This window comes from Botryllus schlosseri, chromosome 7 (genome assembly GCF_051294905.1).
Source record: "Botryllus schlosseri isolate E-star chromosome 7, Bs_hap1, whole genome shotgun sequence".
Taxonomy (NCBI): Eukaryota; Metazoa; Chordata; class Ascidiacea; order Stolidobranchia; family Styelidae; genus Botryllus; species Botryllus schlosseri.
In genome coordinates this window covers 16,338,209-16,358,992 of record NC_137242.1, presented here as the reverse complement: position 1 = coordinate 16,358,992, position 20,784 = coordinate 16,338,209, and the positions used below count along the sequence as shown (strand labels likewise).

At 40.9% G+C, this 20,784-nt stretch overlaps 1 protein-coding gene across 1 annotated transcript; it reads right to left on the bottom strand.

The window, feature by feature from the left end:
* Positions 1-614: 614 nt before the first annotated feature.
* On the bottom strand, positions 615-8,570 carry LOC145442685 (E3 ubiquitin-protein ligase MYLIP-like). Its single transcript, XM_080320669.1, has 9 exons — positions 8,148-8,570; positions 7,514-7,681; positions 5,739-5,929; positions 4,927-5,118; positions 4,199-4,432; positions 3,879-4,013; positions 3,474-3,598; positions 1,680-1,984; positions 615-1,422 (listed from the first exon to the last, which is right to left on the bottom strand). The coding sequence occupies exons 2-9, from the start codon at positions 7,646-7,648 to the stop codon at positions 1,228-1,230; spliced, it is 1,512 nt and encodes a 503-aa protein (XP_080176795.1). The 5' UTR covers positions 7,649-7,681; positions 8,148-8,570; the 3' UTR covers positions 615-1,227.
* Between the last annotated feature and the right edge of the window lie 12,214 nt (positions 8,571-20,784).

Genomic DNA, 20,784 nt, shown 5'->3' with positions numbered 1-20,784 from the left:
TCTTTCACCACCAAAATGGTTTGCCCAGGTGCTGGATTCGGCCATGTCTATTTTGCATGTGTGCAAGGATAGACCAGATCAAATCTAAGTAATTCTACCGCATGCAGAGACGTGATAATTATCGGGATACGGGACTTTTCTAACAAATGCAGTGACTTGATGATGATTGACACATCTGTACGTAATCATATTCTTGCTTGGTGCACGGATTTCCATGTTTATTCGTCATTCTCATTGAAAAAAATCGCAAAATCCAAATAGGGGGCCCCCTTCGACCAGGGGGGTGGGCCCGGGCGACCGCCCACCCCTAAAGCCACCACTGGACGTGATAGAAGAAAACCAGTGGCATTTTTGGAATCACCACGCAATAATTAGCCTAAATCAAGTGCCAAATCGAAGTCAATAAATTTTTCGTTCCGAGTTGTTGCCCAGTGAAATCTAAAATCCTAATCCAATCCAAACCCCGAAAAAAATTCACAAATCCTAACCCATGCTCATCTCTGATCGCTTCGCTACATCGTTACGGCTAGGAACGATAAAGCCACTTTCATGCTGCGTCGAGCGCTAACTGATCTGCAATTACACTCCACACATTTCAAATCGAAACACGCGTACAAAATTGTCATTCATTTTTGTATTTCATAGACCGTTACCAAACAAAAAAGAATTCACCAGAGAAATAACGATGTAGCTTCATGGACAAAAGACGGGCGACAATTCCATCACCTCTGGAGACATGTAGAGTAGACGGGACCCACCTAGCATTTAAGGGCCCTCTTCAATTCCATATTAATTTCCGGGTAAACGCAACTCCGCAACTGTACACCAATCGATAGATTGACAATCAACAAGCACCAGGCGTTGTAAACAAATTCAAATCAAGAAGTAGTAGCGACCACGAGGCTCAGCCAGATTTAACATTTTAACCATCTCGCAACATCGCAAATGACGCTACTTATGAAGAGCGGACCTACACACATACAGTCAACATTGGACGTATACTGTACACGGTCAGGAAAGTGTTTACGCTGGTCTGCACCATACAAGCAACGCGACATAGGCCCCTTCTCTCTCAGAGTGATCCACAGTACAAAGGCACATGAGCAGACAGTAAAATAGATTACAAAAAAACACATACAGTAAAAGGAAAACAAGTCGCATCTTGCACAGAAAATAAGAAACGGAAGGAACTAGAAAGAGTAAAATAGTAACGAGAGGATCACAAGCTCAAATGGCCGAAACCAATTCACTGTGTAAAAGGGTATTATCGGTGGCGGGCTGCGAAAACGTACCGCCATCATCGGGGCTAGTGTCGTTAGGAGATATCGCCAAGTTTATATTGCCCATGGCGACAAAGTCCCGCGTAACGTTGGGATAAAAAACTTGACTCTTTTCAATATCTTCTCGGCACACCGGGCAGGTCTGGAAGAACAAGCAAACGTGAACGATCGAAATACAATTATTGATATTCAAAACTGGGTCTTCTAACGCCAATAGAAGTGCGGACAGTGGTAAGAATGCAATTAAGCTGCGAGGAACCACATGACATCAACATATCACTGACATCAGTTTCAGTTACTTGTACTATTCACGCAAGTGATTGACTACTCCTACATCTAGCTGAAGGATATACTCTGATATAAAGAATGACCGATCGGAAATGAGGAACATACACACACCTGACACTGTGCGGCACACTCGTTACAGCACACTTGATGGCCGCAAGACCAGAAAACAGTGTTGATCTCGCTGTCCATGCAGATCCGGCAGGTGAGGGCGTCTTGTATCGCGGCCAGCCGCTCGCGCAGGCAGTCCGCTTCGCTCTCCCGGTCTGGCGAAACGAATTTGGATTTCTTGACACTTGGAGATAACGTCGCCTCGTCAGTGATTTCGCTGGTTTGGATGTTCCGTTTGTATATCGTCCGTCGCGCCACGTCGTAAGCCTCGCGCCACGTGCGTTGTACGTCGAATACGTATTGTTTACCTGGATGTATTGGTAATGTTATAAAGAATCATCTACCAAACAATATTGATTGCAATTGCATAGTACGAATAGCTCCATACTTGTATAAAATGCTTTTCAACTTACAATAACAAGGGCTGGGCATTGGGTAAAATTGACAACCTGAGGACAGCACAACAGAATGATTCCAAAATTTTAAATATGTGCCTATTACGCAACCACAAAAAATAATGCCAGTTATAATTTTGCATATTTCGCCATACCAATTCCATTGCGCTTTGAAACAATGCTGCGGGTTGGTCACTGCTTCCGAGAAATCTTGTTTCTGCTAATGTGCTACATGTTTTGGATGCCAGAGCATCACATCTATCATTTCATCAGTACTCTAAAATATCACCTCTCACTGCTAGACCCAATACATTAGAACTTATTGGTCGATTGGGATTGAAGTACTCAAAAATCACAATGCCGTGTCCTAACGAGTAACGACAACCACAATATTATCACGCTACAGATTTTGCAATATTAGCCAATTTTCCCCTAGTTTACAAATTAATTTGTGAACATTATCTCTTGCATAAACAGTTGTTGGATTGTTAAATTTCCTGCTGGCTCTAGCACTCAACGGAGGGCGCAGCTTGTGAACGGTGAGGAACCACCACAGGGTATCTTAATCAGGCATTGCCTCCTTAGCAATTGAAATGACACAAGATTGGGCAATACGCCGGGATTATTACCAATACCAAATACCACCAGGCCAGAGACAGTTAACCGCAGCTCGAAGCAGACAAGGAGGCAACCTTATCATTCTACCACTTCAACTGGAATGGTTCCGACACTCTTGAAACTATCGTTGGAAGACAATCGAGAGCCATCAAAATGAGAGAGCAAACAATACGGACAAACACCAACAGGAAGCGGGCCAGCAAAACCACACTGATCCACCAAGCCAGCAATTAAGCAGACATCTGTGCATGTAAGCATTGAAATAAGCCAAAATCCCAACACTTGCAAAAACGACCAACATTTGCGAGCCAGATTGGTGAAAGCGTGTGAAAAATTAATTGAAACATACTTTTCAACTACAGGAGTTATTGCTGAATCAGTTCAATGAGTGAAGATCTATTCAATATGCCTACTTAGACAAGTAAAATGAGCGAATTTCAATATGAATCGGAGCAATCTCACGAAGAGGTAAAAGTAGTCTACTCAGACGTTGACAGAAAAGATGCATTCTATCAACGGCGTATTTTCGGGATTATCGCACAATGGCCAAAGATCTAAACTTTCAAACATTTTGGTAATACAGATGATAGATTGCCGAACGCTCGAAAACAGCTCAAGTCATAAAACGGATGAAAGACATTCAAGCTACTTTCTACTCCATGAACTCGAGTAACAGTAAGTGTTTCCGATTGAATATATCGTTTAATTTCCGCAATTGGAATGAACTCGAGCAGTGAAGCAAACGACAAAACAAGGCTGTTCAAAACACCGCTCAAAATCCCACCTTGGTCAGCTACGTCCGGTCGAAAAAGTGCAAGGAGATGTCCTTTGAAGTCGCGGCTAAACTGCCGCATCACCGTTGAATGAATCGTCTCCCATGAAAAAAAGGCGAGCATTTCCGTGATACATCTGAAACGAAGCAAAAACGAAATGCATCAGGGCATCAACGAGGTGAATATGATGAAAGTTTCACAAAAAAAGCATCAAAAAGTGAACACTCCATACAATATAGTAGCATGTTCCATAAATGTTCTATACACAGTAATCGATAGCTAACCGATAGGAGTTGAAACTTGTCACTGATTGAATCAAAAAAAAAACTTCCACTGCTCAATATTACTACATCCAGAGAATTTCGGTTCATAAACATAAGACCTTGAGTTACAACACCAAGTCATAAACATGTTACCTGTACAGTGCGTTGCTGTTTCGTTCCGAGCTCATGTGAAACGTAAGAGTCAGAATGGATCCGTCATCCTGCACCGTCTCAATGTCGATCATACGACATCTGTGTGTCGCCAGCTGTACAGCCGTGAATGGCAATCTGAAAAGGCACAAGATCACTGGTAAGCGGGCAATAAGGATGGCTTCGCTGCTATCAGTTATTATGCATTTTCATTTCAACAGCAAAATAGTGGTCAATTTCCAGAGATTGTCAAAGTTGCTAGCAATTTCCAAAGTGGTAAAGTGGGCAGAGCACACTCAGAAACAATAAGAGTACCGCGTTACCTTTGGATTTCTTCCGTCTTTTCCTCCACAATCTCAAGACCGAAAGGCCCGATTCGAATAAAGACATTTGAAGCTTCAGCAGGCAGCGAAGTATTCCGATGCAGTAATGACACGTCAATTTTACCGCTGAACGTCACCGTGCCGTAGCTTGGCAGAGAGGCGGCCTCTTTCAAAAAGTGATACATCGCTCTGGACGACTCCAGCCCGGATATCGACTGGTACGTGTCTGAAATGCTGAATAAAAGCATTGCAGATATTAGAAACCCGTTCTTGTTCACTGAAAAGCACACGTAATTAGAAATGTTTGCTTTAAAAACATAGTACACAGGTCGCCACCTTTAATGTAGCAGAAAATGAGACGCATAGGATCAATAGGCGGAAATTGTCTCTGTGGCAGGAACTGCCAACCGCGCTGCTGAGTGTGCAGAGTGGCGTTTCCTCTGTAGCAAGCATGTGTGATCACAGTATAGAGGGCTTGGAACTTTTGAGATTATTTTTTGTATTGTAGTGTACATCAAGATAAGGGTACCATTATCTTGTCATTAGAGAATAAATACCATATGCATTTAAAAACGAAGTGAGAAATCATTGGTGGCTTCAACCTAGTACCATTGTGCTAACAAGTCAACTATTACTGGCCTTAATATTCCTCATCACAACCCCATCTCTAGTCACACTTGCTTCAATTACCTATATCCCGAAAAATACAGTCATGTGAATTATCTCACTTTTGCATATCTTCTTCCGTCAGCGTTAAATTTCCGAACTTCGAGGAGCCAATTAGGCCGAGAGACTCCTTACATTTATAATCCCCATTTTCAAACTGTAGTAAATGCGCCATGAGCGATGCTATCCTATTTTGAGGTATGGTGAGTCTCTTTTCCATGATGTCTTGCCGGATTTGATAATAAAATATTTGCCTGAAAAATAAAGGAGATGTCAGTATGCAAGTATGAAAAAGACAAGTAACCCGTTGCCAGCATTAATTAGAGGCTAATAGTTTCAATCACATGATTACATTGCCATTTCTTGCAACCTAGTCAATATTTGAAGAAGGGACATTGTGGTCACGAAAGACCTCTAAAATAAGTGAGGCACAGAATCCAAGTATCCAGCATTTGTCAGATATGTTATCATTGGATAAAGTAAACATAAACAATAACCTGAATATAGGTAGAAAGAATGCTGTTGATTCTATTGGAATAAAAACAAACATAGTTTTTCAAGGGCAAACACATTTTGTATGAGCATGAATTCCACCTATAAGCTTTAAAAAAGCAGGTCTACCCAGACCGTTGGGCGACGGGCGTTCATTTAAAATGAAAAACGTGAACTCAACAGTTAGTTAGTGTTCGAGATGTGATTTGATAACTTAGCCGAGAATTTGGAGCTATCAGGCTAGTTTGAAACGATACCAGAAAGAAAAATCATGCAAATATATCTAGAAATAATACCACTTGACCCCTGTAACAAGTCGTCGACTGCTTCATGAGAGAGAATCTAGGGATAGAACGTAGCTCTAAAACAAAAAAAAACTCACCTTGTGGAGTCTTGGAGTAGTAGGTGGGGTTGGACGAAATACTTGACACGGAGACGAAATCTATACGGTGGCTGACCGGAGACTTGCCCGACCACTCGATTGCGTAGGTTCATCCAAAACGGCTCGCGCTTTGCCTGACACACTTGCAAACCGAGGTAGTCTTTCTCAACAGTGCCGAGAGCATCACATACCTGGAAGATGACAACTACATAAGAACGATGCAAGATCTCCGAGTATGAAATGTCATATGTTGCTTAAATAAACGTGTTAGCTTTTTCTTGTTAAGTCATAAGCTAATGAATCGATCAATATCGGATTCTCACTCACAATCAGTGATCCCAAACAAAACACAAGCCTTAACACAGGACTAGATTAAAAATCATCGATCTATGCAACACTGGCTGAATGATTACCTTTGCCGCATGATGCAAGCGCCTGATGCATATAGCCAGGAAATGATAATAAGCAGAGGTGACGCCATAATTTTCAAACCAACATCATGCTCATAGAAGACTCAAACACCGATAGGCTGCTATTAGTGGGACTGCATCACGGACTTGGGGGTGATGCAATAAAATCATAATAGCTGGTATTATGATTCGGCGAACTAAAGTAATAATAGTTGATATCAGTCGAGTTCACAAGGTGACGATTGACAGTGGTAGTCAACATTCGATGTTTTCAATTATGGGGAATATGTGGAATCAATGCTGCTTTATCCAATATTGCAAAAAAAAAATTGAGAAATCAAGAATTATGATTCACTCGCGCATTGCAAATGCTTAGGGCTGCATTCAAATCAAATCGATCATGAATAACAATGTTATCTACCATGAGTATTCATCATTGATTCTCATATGAAATCAGCAAAACTCATCAGTATCGATGACACATCAAGATACAGAAACACTCAATGCAAATTCCAGTGAAGATAATTCTTGCATGATTGTTCTTGCATCATTGTTCATGAATACGTTAGTCAACAAAACCTGCACAGTCTCTACTGCCAAGAACAAGTTAGACATACTGCGCTTAATAATAATAGACTAATGTGATTGTTTAATGGTTAGTAATCAACATACCCTGAAACCATGTATTAGCCTGTTCGTACAGAATTAGTCATTTATATCATTTACACACACAAATCTGATAACAATTGTGCATGCTTTAGTCACAACGAGTGTGTGTCTAATGCTTGCTTTATTTGATATTCTAGTCAACAATAGTCAGACACTTCAAAGAGACAGTAGTAATCAGTTACATTATCAAGCATGCAACTTTTGAATACCATACAGGAAAATGGGCTTCAAAGCAACAGGTGTTGAACTTGAGACGCCATTGACAAAGCATGCAAGAAGGAAACCACAGATTGTACATGCATTACATACATCATTACAGAAATGCCAACTTGTTTTCTTGTATACTCCAATTGTGTTAATACGGTATAGTTCGCTTTTTGAAGCTAGCTACGTTGCAAGCAGCGTCAATAGGTGGATGGCAATAACACCACATCAAAGAAGAATAACAGTTCAAATTAAATTCTTGTTAAAAAATAGTGAAAAACAATAGAATAGACTACTGATATTGAACATTAAGAATGTGAGCATATCTAGACTGCTATCTAAAAAAACGATAATCAGTAAGTAATCCACAGATATATATTAATAAAATGACATGACCTAGAAACCCCGGTGAATAAACATTTGTTACAGCCAAGCTACGCATTCTTGCATGCATTACTTCAATCATGGCCGATGATCGAGGCTAAGGCTTACTTTTTCCAATATGTCTTGTCCGATAGCATTTCTGTCGACTTCAACTTCAAGTACCACAGGTTTTGTATCAGGTTTTGATACAAAGCATAATATTCGGCCGGACTGCCAGTTATAAAGATCGAGTTGCAGACTCATAGCGAACTCATCCGAGGTAGTTAATCATTAAAGCTGCAAGTATGAAATTTTGGGTTAGCTTGTCTTCTGAGAATTGTCAAGGAGTGATGTTGTTTATCTAGGAGAAACAAACAAGGCCATATCAACCAGGACATCAAGAGAATAACAGGTGCAGCATCATTGCTTTGAGTAACTGCCATTGGTCGAGTTTCTATAATAAATAATATTTTAAAATCACCTTACATGGTCCCCGCACAGCAAGGACATCATACCTACTACAGGAGTTAAGAGAATATTCAAATTTATAGTTTAGTTGACTCCTTACGTTTTAGTATATTCAATGTCAATGTCAATTCAAAGTCAGACACGAATGTCAACCTGAAAATCCTTCCAACTAATATTGCATTGTGGCAATACGTCCTAGTGACACTAAATCCCCATTCCGATAACCTCTTTCCTAACTCTGGTACACACATCCAAGTATCACATAGAATCCTTCAAGTCATTTAGTAGTATATACCTCAAGTCCACAATCGTTTCGTAGTGCGGTAGTAGAATATCGTAGGCGACAATGATTAAGCGGTTTCTTACGAACAGTAGAACAATAGAACTCTACACGACCTCGCACCCATAGACAAAAGAAGCGCACTCGCAGCGTACTGCGGGATATGTAGGCGACTGAATGCGAGTCGCTTCTATTTCGCTTCGGTTTTGTTGTCTGGTAATTTTTTTTCGGTTGTTACGATTGGTTGGATTGGGCACGTGACTGCGTCTGCGTTGCGAAATTAACGTCGCGACCGAAGGTTATGAAACCAGATGTACAGGAATAACCTCAGATCAGCTGGGTTATGTGAATTCGACGCACTCGTGAACCTCGCATTGTTTACGCACACAGGGAAGAAATAAAACAGAGAAAACTTGATGAGATCAAAAAGTTCTATGAATTGAAATACCTATAACAGTGGTTCTCAACCGGGGGTCCGCGGACCCCTGGGGGTCCGCGAAGCAATTTCAGGGGGTCCGCGAGACCTTTTAATTTACAAAATGATTGATAACCTAATTTTTACTTTGTTTTTAAATTAGAGAAAGCATAAGGCAGATTTCCTCCACAACTGGTAAACCCTCATAACTCGCATCATCAGAATAATCTTCTGACATGAAATATCTTACTATGAACATTCATTTTTATTGCCAAATCGCCAATACTGATACAAACATATTGCTGTTTATAGACGTTTTGTTGGGCTTTGTGGAAAAAAATAAAAATAGGGAGATAGTAATGTCAACCAGGTTGACTTCGCAAATGTTTGAGAATTATTATGATTTAAAGTTGTCGGTGTCATCAAATTAGTGAACAGTAGTATGAAATAAAAAACTCGAAGTAGTTTTCCTATTTTTTTCCAAAAAAGAGATTGAAACCTCGCCACGAAATCCATTTATCCTGTGATATACATAACCACTTGCAGTGACTTAAAAAGCCCAGAAATGACAGTGAGTCGAGCTGAAATTTTACGGCAAAAGAACTGATGAAAGCCTGGAAGATAAATAGACTTTGAGAGTGCAAGAGAAATTGACCTTGAAAAAATACATCGAACTGCGTGAAATATATCCTGTCGTGGAGCACAAAGCCCTAAAATAGGCTATAAGCACCAACGTCGTGTGTTGTGATAATAATAATATTACTAACATAGCCACTGTTCCAGAATAACTTCAAGATGAAATGCTAGATTAAAATGAGTAAGCTGGACGTGATATGTTCATTAAAAATATGTTTCTTCATCATGGTGCGATAAATGTTGCGAGCACACCAAGTGTCGTCTGAAGCGTTACTGGTTAATACATTAGCCTCCATCCATCTTTGTGGAAAGGGATTCTCAGCACTCGTTCATATCACCACTTACTTCAAGAAATATCGCTGCAAAATTAGCTAAATAATAAAAGTCTACCCAATCTCTACATAAATAGTATAGTGTTATTTTCAAGAAAAGTCATTTAGTTGCTGTTTATCACAAGCCTACAGTTTATATTTGCACAAGACAGATGACGGTCGCACCATAATTGTACCAAATTTGAACTAAAACTTTAGGGCAGTGGTTCCCAACCTGCGGTACGCGTACCACTAGTGGTACGCGGAGGTCTTCCAGGTGGTACACGAGTAGATTCTGTTTTTTTTTTCGACCAAAGGGAGGTATTAGTTCAGGTGGGATTGAACACAAAGATTGATCTCCAATAAACGTCAGGCTTAGCATGGCTTCCTCGTAATCGACTCTAGCTTCTCACGCTATTCACCAGCTGCTAATTTTCCCTTCTACGTGGTAGTGCGAGCAGGGATTTTCATATCTGGTGACTATCAAGTCGAAGAATGACTTCGATGTGCTGTCAGCAAGCAAAAATATGTCAATTGCCAAAATTTTTCGCGCTCCGCGCGATTTATCCATATTTCATTGTTTCTGCTGTGTGTAGTCCTAATTGCATATTTGGAGAATTCTCTTGTTAACTGTTAACTTGTTTACTTCCATGTCATCAAATATTTCGCTGGGATTGCTAGCATTCTGGTTGCATTTTGTGATATGACGATAAGGGGGGCGCGGAATTTTTGACTATCATAAAAGGGGGCGTGTCTAAAAGAGTTTAAGAACCACCGTGTCAGTGGAAAATAAACAAATGCAGCCATCGCATTAAATAAATTGACGTTTGCTGTTATTTCATTATGTTGTTCTTCTTGTGACTGATGGTGAAAAAACAATTCCATGCATCCCATCAACCCTCGCTGATAATGCCTAGTTTAATAGCATTTGCTATTACGCCTGGCATAGGTCGAATATGTGATTATGACGTCATAAATGACGGAAACATTTTCGATCGCCTTCGGCGTGCGCAACTTATGTAGGTGGTACGCGAGCACTGTATAAAACCTCGAAATGGTACGTGGGTGAAAAAAGGTTGGGAACCACTGCTTTAGGGGGTCCGCGAAGGTCCGTCACGGTGAAAAGGGGTCCGCAAAGTCAAAAAGGTTGAGAACCACTGACCTATAACATCAATTGATTGTTAGTTTGCCAAACTAGCTCGTATCCCCGTATACAAACTACAAACGGCTAAATCGACATCAAACCTGCAATGTTTAGTGGTGTAGCCGTTATAATAATGCTCTCTTGTAGATCATAATTATAGGCATTCATATTCATTTTCATCCGCTCGAGACACACAATGTACCATGCGTCACTCAAGACACAATGCTAGGGTTACCATATTTACTCGTTTTTGGCAATTGGTCCTCCTTTATAGCTTTGACAGCGATGCCACAGGACAGGCACAACAAAAACGGCATAACTGACGCGAAATCTGTAATGCGGTAATGTGGATATTCGAGCGGAGCGGGCCTTTCTTTTAGTCAACACACGAGGATTTCCCATGAAAGTTTTCAGATCAGTGTTTTCTACTCCGGTAATCTATCCTCGATGATTTGCAAAATGTGTCCTCTTTTCCGGACCCCGAAATATGGAAACCCTACCTACACAATACGATGTAATGAATAACGATATTAAACATTGATCGTTGTCTATTTGGCGAACCAACGCAATGGATACAGAATAGTGGCGTGAGTGGCGAACGCCAGCTGATATAATGTACTTACGGCTTGTCGTCCGCACGGATGACTCAACTAAATTATGATTAGGATATATCAACTTGGTAAACAGATTTTACCTAACCACCTGCGCGATACAGAGGCAATGTAAATTCTTTAAAAGTTGCAAACCATGTTGCAAATGACCGTTTATGAAAATTTGGTTGTTTCAGTGATATATCCATTAAAGGTTAAAGCGGGGGCAAAGTAGTTGCCACTGCAGAGCTCGTGTAGCAATGTGAACGAACAGCTGCGATTTGAAAAATTGCGTCAATTGCACGACGCGGCACAATGCAAGTATATGGTGAATAGTCATGGTCACAAATGTCCAACAAGTCTAAAACTGTATAACGGCTAGGGCTGGGCAAAATCGAGTACCTGAGTGATTCTATTCTGAATCACGTAAAATGCTTCGAGTCGAGTCGAGTATTCCAGTATCACTCGTTATGACGTCATAGCGGAATGTAAGATGTCAAGGATCATATGAGTACCTATTATGCCACCACACAGAATATAATGCCTGTTATCCATCACATTAAAGATACTTTGGTGTTTTTTCGACCATACCGATTTTGTTGCGCTTTGTGACAATGTTGTGGGATGATCATGACTTCGGAAATGTGTTATTTTCGCTAACGTGCGTAGCTTTGTACTATATGTTTCGTACGTTGCGATACGGCCAATCGAGGTTTCAGTGCTTCCACAGTGGAAAATAGTATCGAAACTATAATTCCCGTCGATAAATTACCTTTTAGTGGAGAGGAGCGTGTAATTTCATGACTGGAAAAAATCGTCTTTTACTACTCGACTCGAATCATTAAAATTAAGAACTCGATTCAGAATCGTGTACTCGAATCATTGTGCCCAGCCCTAATCATGACTACGGAAATGTGCTACGTCCAGTAACCTTCGTAGCTTTGTACTATTTGTTTCGTATGCTACGATACCGCTAATCAAGGTTTCAAGGCTTTAGCAGTGAAAATTAGTATCGAAACTATTATTCTCGTTGATAAATTAATTTTCAGTGGTTAGAAGTGTATAATTTCAGTACCCGAAAAAATCGTCGTTTACTACTCGACTCCAATCATTAAAATTAATACTCGATTCAGATTCGAGTACTCGAATCATGTGTCCAGCCCTAATAACGGCATGCAGCTTTCAGCACTTGCTGCCCTTTTATGTGCGCATTGCCGCCATATAATGTAAACATGTCCTACATATCTCGCTATTCCTCACCTAATTCATAATGCAAGAACTGTGTAATTCAAACTTTTCCGAAGAAGTGAATCTCCGTGACACCGTCACCATCACAGACAGGCACGTAGCTGAGCTAGCTTAACAAATAAAATCTAGCAATTAACGGCTAACTTCAGTACATTTAAAGACCCAATCTTCAGTACGAAAATCATGACTAAGCGGCGAGACGTTGGTCAGCGAAGCTTGAAACATGTAAGCAGAAAGCTAACTATGCGCGATACGTCTGCTGCATTGTTTTGAACCTACAAAGAAATTGGGACGTTTGAACTCGGAAAGCTTTCGCCTCGGGATATTGTTGAGATGAATTTATTTTTCAATCCCCATGCCACTGCACATCGAATTCCGTCACATCTGGTTTACTAGCAAACAAGTATATAACATAAAACATACGTTTAACTACATACTTTATGCGTAAACCCTCACTTCATCATACTAGTTCGTATCGAGGATACATAGCATACACTTTGACTTTACACAAGTCCTATCAGCATTTCTGCAGCGTTGCGCAAAACAACCGCCAATATTTTTTTCTATTATAACATATATAAGTGAACCGAGGCATAATAGTTGTGTTGTCTTGTCTTAACTGACTAGAAGCTGATTGGGACTTTCTCCCAGTCCCGATTGAATAGTATATTCAATTATTCATATTGAAATGAGATCTAATATTGTCGGCTGGTACTCGTCAAGGGCAATCGTTAGCAAGTAATTGTCAGTAAAGCCAGTAATCACCATTAAGTAATTTATAATGTGCAGCAATGGGTTGCTCGTAATTCCTGCATTTTCAGATCAAATTGCTTTGCAATGCTAATACAGGTTATTTGTAATCTTGTTGCCTTCGGTCGACTAATTTCAATCCAAATAACCCTCGAACAATGCACAAAACAGCATTTACAATTGAGAGAATTCCCATATGACTGATATATATCATTCATATCAATTAACTGCGTATAATCTCCGAGCATCTATAGTCGTGGAAAATGCCAAACATTTGCTCAATAGGTCCGTCGTGTACTAGTTTTAAAAGTCTTTGCCAGCTTTTCGTCAGTTCGCTAAACTCGTCTTGTTAATATAGAGCAGCACCTTACTACAACGATGCGTCGCAGAACTAAAACTAGAATCTTGAAGGAACTGCAAAACAAGTCGATCTAAAATCAAAACAAGCGTCATAGCATGCTTGACTGATTGGCTTGCCTTTGTTTGGGCTATTCTCGAAATCAACTGTAAGTCGATGCGACGACATCGCCGTCGTGGAATGATCGATACCGCAGGCATCCTTGTGGACCACAATAACTTTCTAATCGCTGTGGGCCAAATTTCCTTTTTGGGAATCTTGTAATTATTAGTTTTAGTAATAAGACTGAAATGCATAAGTCACGATTCTGTATTATCGTCGTTATCAACCCTAACCCGATCGCTCTGATCCAAATTGTTCATTCGCCAGTTTAAAAATAATTTCACTATTTTAGAACACACAACGAACGACAACTATAAAATTTTCAGCTTTTCCGAATTAGATTAGAATTAGAATTAGAGCTACACATGTTTTTCCAAATTAGATTAGATTTACAATCGGAGCTACACAGCTCTATCCAAATTAGATTCTAATTAGAATTAGAGCTACACAGTTTTTTTCCAAATTAGTTCAGAATTAGAATTACTGACTTCTCATAAACTTGGAAATTGAATGAAATTGTGAATGGGAAATAAATGCAGAACAAAATCAGTTCATATCAAATCACAGTACATTCCCATAACCATGAGAAAGGTTGACGTATGTACATTGTACATGTACAAGTACGATTGTACGGGTACACGTATTGTATACCTAGCTTGGCTCGTTTTGTACTATACCAGGTTTCATCGCAATCGAAGCCGGCCATCTGATTTGTGATTTTGGAAGAACGCGAAATAAAGCATTTTGAAATGCTAAAATTGATTTCAGTTTATAATTATTGATGTAGTTTCAAAATAAGCTATTCGCCTGTGCCCAACAACACTATTCCACACTAGCTGAAACGGCTTCGGCGATGGTTCTATACCAATACCGAGAAAACCATTACCGAGAATGGACATTACCGAGAATGCCATTACCGAGAATGGACATCACCGAGAACGGACATTACCGAGAATGGTCATTACCGAGAATTGACACCACCGAGAATGGACATTACCGAGAATGGCCAATGTCAAGAATATAGCTCACTGGGGCTGACGTTGTCGAGAAATATATACCTGAGCATCGATACCGAATGTGGCAACGCCGTGATGCACTCATACGACCTGTGCATATGCATAACATGCCTGCATTGCATATATTGCATTCTCGGTAATGTCCATTCTCGGTAGTGTCCATTCTCGGTAATGTCCATTCTCTGTGGTGTCCATTCTCGGTAATGTCCATTCTCGGTGGTGTCCATTCTCGGTAATAGCATTCTCGGTAATGGTTTTCTCGGTATTGTCCGGACACCTTCGGCGATATCAGTGTCAGCTGTCAGCTGATATCAATAAGCATATTGCCTTGGCGTGCAATGGCTCAGACACTGCCAAGACAGAGACGCTTAGAAAGCGGCATTGGACGTCCCCATAAGATCAATCTTTAGGATGAGATGGTCGCTCAGCCAGTAACAGTGTCTGACGAGCCCCAATATCGATTGATTAGGCGCTGGAAAGCGTGGTAGGGTGTCGTGGGCAGCTAATAGTTTATGATCATGATATTTTTTGCTGTATTTGTTCTACTTTAATAAAATATTACTTCTTTTGTGGTAACCATGAGCATCGCCCATGCTAGTCAGCACGGCGTTGTACTAGCGCAGGGGCGGGCAACTTCTCCAAGTCGGCGGGCCGGATATAGGAAAATTAAGTACTTGGCGGGTCGGATTGCTGAATCGATACATTATTCGCCCATTTATCCACGTATACAAGGAAGAAATCGTATTTAATGAATGTATTTTAACGACAGCAATGCAACTTCAAAGCCATTTCTCGCCAATAAGGACGAAGACAATGTGGATTTGAGAACAGCACTCTCATACAGCAGAGGTGGCCAATCTTTTTGCCAGTCACGGCCGCATTTCGACTACTCATGTAGCCTACGGCCGCATTCCAGGAAATAATCGTAATGAACTAGCAGGACGCCAAATACTCATGTTAAAGTGTCTATGTCCATTTCCGGCGAACTCCGTACTAATCTATTAAATAATGTAGGCTGTTCATAGTCGCGCAAAGCGCGAAATTTTTTTCAGATTCATTAATGAATTTCGTCATGAAAATTAGTAGTTCTACATATTATTTCTCATCCCATGTGATCAGATTCACAGTTAGAGTTGGTGGAGGGTCGGTCAGGGCAGGCCAATTATTATTAGTCACTTTGTTGCATGCTGTTCTTTGCATGTCTTGGCCTCCAATCAGGCTTGTCGGTATAATGAGGCGAACACGATTCCGAGTTGGTATTTCTATATGTGTCGCATCTGTTCGCAACTGTACTGTGGGGCTCTGATTGCAAAGTGCGCAACTATATTAAAATCGAAAAATAAAGTCGCATTAAATCGCGCGCTGCGCGAAGAAACTTTCAAGAATAATTAAAATCTTTCAAGAAATCGGGAGTCAATTCGTAAATTCAAATTCCACGTCGACGGCCGCCAACACCTACTAATTGAATTACATGTCCACGGCCACCCCTGTCATACAGGTACCACCCCTGTCATACAGGTACCACCATGTCTGCTTCTCTCTGATCAATCAACACACGGTGCAATCCTTCATCAAGATTTCAAGGCGTTCAATAAGCCCGGTACCCCAAATTTACCAAGATATCATTGCATTAGGATTAAGTAGGTGACGAGATAGCGTGGTTGTTAAACTGTGCGGCCTGTCTATTTCGATATTGAATTCATGCTGGCCGCGGCCTCGAAATTTGAAATTGGCCCGCGACACGTTTTCAGTTGGCGACACCTGGCATAATCGGTGTCTTACAAAAGCCTAGAAGTGTGGGACGTGCTACAAGTCGACGGTTACGGAATCAAAAATAAGAAATATCGGCCTGGTGTAAATGACCATTGTCGTCGACAAACACCATTATTACCACAAATGACATTAGGGTTCAGTACATCGTAAATGCCGATAATGCAAGTCTTCTCGCTTCGACGAACTTACGCGTAAGCTCCACCCTCGCTCGCTGTGCATACATGTGTATAAAAACATACAATCACTAAAATGTATATGAGCAACTAGTGAGGAATCTCGGAAGACTGGGGCCGGCGGGCCACATTATCATGTAAGACGAAAAAGTGTCCGCGGGCCGGACAAATTCCCTTCGCGGGCCGGATCCGGCCCGCGGGCCGTATGTTGCCCACCCCTGTACTAGCGTAAAGTTTTAAAAACTAAAATGTAGTTCGCAGACTAGAAGCCACTATGCTAGCAGGCTATTATACGTCACAATAATAAGTATGGCGATGGCGGCTTGGCACTGGATTTCCCTGCGCGAGAGCGGTATTCTTGTTAACTAGCTGCAAAATGCCGTGGACAAGAGGCATTTTCAGGAAAACAATAGATTAGATTAGAATTAGAATTACAGCATAAGAACATTTCACAAATCAGATGAGAATTAGAATTAGAGCATAGTAACATTTTACAAATTAGATTAAAATTAGATTACTTGCATTTCGCTCTAATTTAGTCAAATTAGACAATTAGAATTATCTAGCTGTCCAAGTCTAAATAGATGTTGCAATCTTTAATTAGGATTTCCAGGCGTTCGATAAGCCCGGTATCCCTGGCTACGCACACACGTAGTGACATACAGTAGGGTTACCATATTTTGGAATCGGGAAAGGAGGACACTTACAAAATTTTCAGATTTACAATTGTGATGTAAAATTCGGAAAAATGGTAAATTTTTCAATTTTTCCTGACTTTGTGGTTGGTTGGCGAAAACAAAGTCGTCACATACGTTTGAACCACGAATTCCCTATTATGCGTCCTTTATGCCCATATTTCTTAGCACTAAAAGCTGTAAAAGAGGACGAATTCCCAAAAAGGAGGACATTTAGGCGTCCTGGGAGGACATTTTCAAAAACCTCAAAAACGAGGACGTATATGGGAACCCTACATACAGTCTCTAGAATTTGATATAAGCAAGTATAGTGGGCAATCGCGGCAGACTGGGGCCGCGGGCCGAATTATCATGAAAGTCGAGAAACTGTCTGCGGGTCGTATAAAATCCGGTCGCGGACCTGATCCGGTCCGCGGGCCGTATGTTGCCCGTCACTGATCTATAAGATGGGCGCTGCGGCTCATCATATGGTTGACAAAAAAGATCATCGCTCTATCAAATATGCCGGACCTGGGGTGTGAAACAGTATCTCACCGGCAATTTCTGTTGAGAGAATACTAGTCAGCGCTCACCATTTACCGGACCACGACCTGACATATATCGATCTCGCCTTACGTCACTTGCCACTTTATATTAGCTTCTTTTACTTTCATTCAGTGCGCATGCCTCTTCTTTACATCGCGTAGGCCCAGGTGGGTGTCTGATCTTAAGTCTATATTCCTAGTCGTTTCGGCATCTTTCTATCATTCATTGTATTGCAATCTTGTGATGTTTTGAAGTGATGAAATTGTATGAATAAACTTGAACTTGACCTTAAGCTCTATATGACAGAGATGTCCATTGCATTTTGTCTATTACATTTTGGTAGGGTACCGCTCGCCAGTTTCAGATAAATTTATTTAAAGCTGGGTTTCTGGAAAATAAATAAACCAAACGGAAATAAGTCGTCCGTTTCCTTTGTGGAAATGTTGCGCTGTAACTAATTTTTTTCTCGTCGGGTAGCTGTCGACTAAAAATATATCATTAAGTTTCGCCGGGGCCTACGATAACTTAAGTTATCGTAGGCCCCGAGTTCGCTTTCGATGAATTTGAGGTTGGTGAATTTGTGATATTTTTTCACGATTGGGCAGATGTTGACCTGACAAAAGAGTAAACACTATTAGTATAGCTGCCTCGCTGCGATGGATTCGGCATGACTGCTGTCCCCGATTGAGAGAGATGCGGTCGAGAGTCTGTCGCAGGCACAACAAAATCGTTTTACCAGTCACGCTTTTAGCACACCTGAGCCATAGCACCAAGTCACAATCCAATCTCACTTTTACAGTTTTTAACTCCAGTCAAATCGAGCTATTTTCACTTCATCGCCGAATCAAGTCCGAGTCCGAGTCCAAGTCATTGTTTTTACTGTTCAGGTTCGAATTTAAGTGATGTTCAACCCACGTTTTTATATCTCTGCTTGGATTATCTAGATTCTAGAATGCCTCGCGCTCATAATATACTGAATTCCTCAATCGAGATAGTGTAATGGTTATGCGTCCGGCTTCTCGAGCGGTAGGTCGTGGGTTCGATCCCCGGCCGGGTCATACCAAAGACTCGAAAAATGGTATCCGCAGCTATCCTGCTAGGCGCTCAGCAATCACGGATAGCATGGAGGAGAAAAAAAAACGGGGGCGCAGACTAGATGACCTCATGGGGCCGTATCGCAACTCCGTCGCCAAAGCATCTCGATGGTGCAGGCGAGAAAGAATATCATCTCTCTCTCTCTCTCTCTTAACATTTCTGACTTTATTTTACAAATACCAGTAGGCTACTGATCGACGAACTTTCTTATTCTTAGAAGTTCCAATGAAATTCCTTGTACTGGCCGTCATAGTCTCGAGTCATATGACTTGGTCCAGCCACGCGTAATGACTCGAGTAAGTCGAGTCAATGCACAAATCGACTCAAGTTTTGTCGAGTCACTTTCCACATTTTAAAAATATGACTCGTGTCAAGTCGAGTCACTAAAATATTGCGTCTTGATTCGAGTCATTATAACTCTGCCTGAGCTGTAGGTACAACGTTTCTATACCAATACCGAGAAAACAATTACCGAGAATGGACATTAGCAAGAATATGCCATTACCGAGAATGGACATTATCGAGAATGGTAATTACCGAGAACGGACACCACCGAGAATGGACATTACCGAGAATGGCCAATGCCAAGAATCTAACGTACCGGTACGGAAGTTGTCAAGATTTATACTTGAGCATCGACACCGGAAGTGGCAACGCCGTATTACACGTACACACGACCTGTACATGCATAACATGCCGGCATTGCATATATTGCATTCTCGGTGGTGTTCATTCTCGGTAATGTCCATTCTCTGTGGTGTCCATTCGCTGTAATGTCCATTCTCGGTGGTACCGAATGTTACAAGTTTTCACCTTGACTCATCTTATGATTGCGTCAATCATTGGCAATCAATTTGGAGTAATAGCGCTGTAATTTCTGCTAAATTACAAGTTAACATAGAAAATGTGGGCCTGGAACGTAGGCTACTCAAGTGAAGTAGATTTGCTCGATAGGCCGCATACTTTTGGCGGTCAATCGCATGTAGCTACTTTTGAGACGGCTGATGACATTACAAATAGGAGTAATTTTCGATGTATATTTTGTTACCGTGATACAGAGGCTCTTTCCACAATTTCACCCATAAATAGTGATGCAAAATTATCCCTAAACTAACTTTAATTTCACAAAATCAAAAGTGTGAAACTAAGTCGTTTTGCCGAAAAGACTGTAGAAGTAGAATTTGAAGTGTTCTAAAACAGTGGCTCTCGACCTTTTTGAGATCGCGAACCGGTAAAATTACAAGACCGGTGAAGCTTCTGAAACCGAAATATCATTTTCAATGCGGCCATTTTGATATTAGAGACTTGTTACACGAATATACGTGATTCCATTGAATTTTATGCAAGGCGAAGTCCTGGGCACTAACATGATTTTTATTCACCGTTTTCTTTTGACGGAAATTTGACTTTGCTGTTTGCTAGCTTCTACCATACAGTAGAAATGTATCGTATTCCGTTTTAAAGTATTCTTAGCTTCCACATATAACTGGCCTTGGAGTAGTTGAAGGCTGCTTGGATCACTCTCGTACAGTACCCGCGGCATTGCAACGTATAAGCTAAGTCTGAAGTGGACCACGAACTGTCTATTACGACACCATGTTGAAAAATCGGTTCTAAATGTCCAAATTCATTAAAAAATTTACGATTCATTTCTCTAGTTAATTCACAAGCGTCCAACTTATCGGATTTTGGAATTGAGATAGAATTGTAATAGCCTACTTGTGGCGAACAGGCAGTAAACTGGTCCACATCCGGCGGCTGAAAACCACTGGTCTAAAATCTAACCCCTTCAGCACAAGTTGGCAAAATCTATTTCAGCAC

Coding starts and splice junctions, on each gene's coding strand:
- LOC145442685 (XM_080320669.1), bottom strand. CDS start 7,648: ATGAGTCTGCAACTCGATCTTTATAACTGGCAGTCCGGCCGAATATTA. Junction 5,119..5,738: donor CTACTCCAAGACTCCACAAG/GTGAGTTTTTTT, acceptor TTTATTTTTCAG/GCAAATATTTTATTATCAAA. Junction 4,433..4,926: donor ACGGAAGAAGATATGCAAAA/GTGAGATAATTC, acceptor GCTTTTATTCAG/CATTTCAGACACGTACCAGT.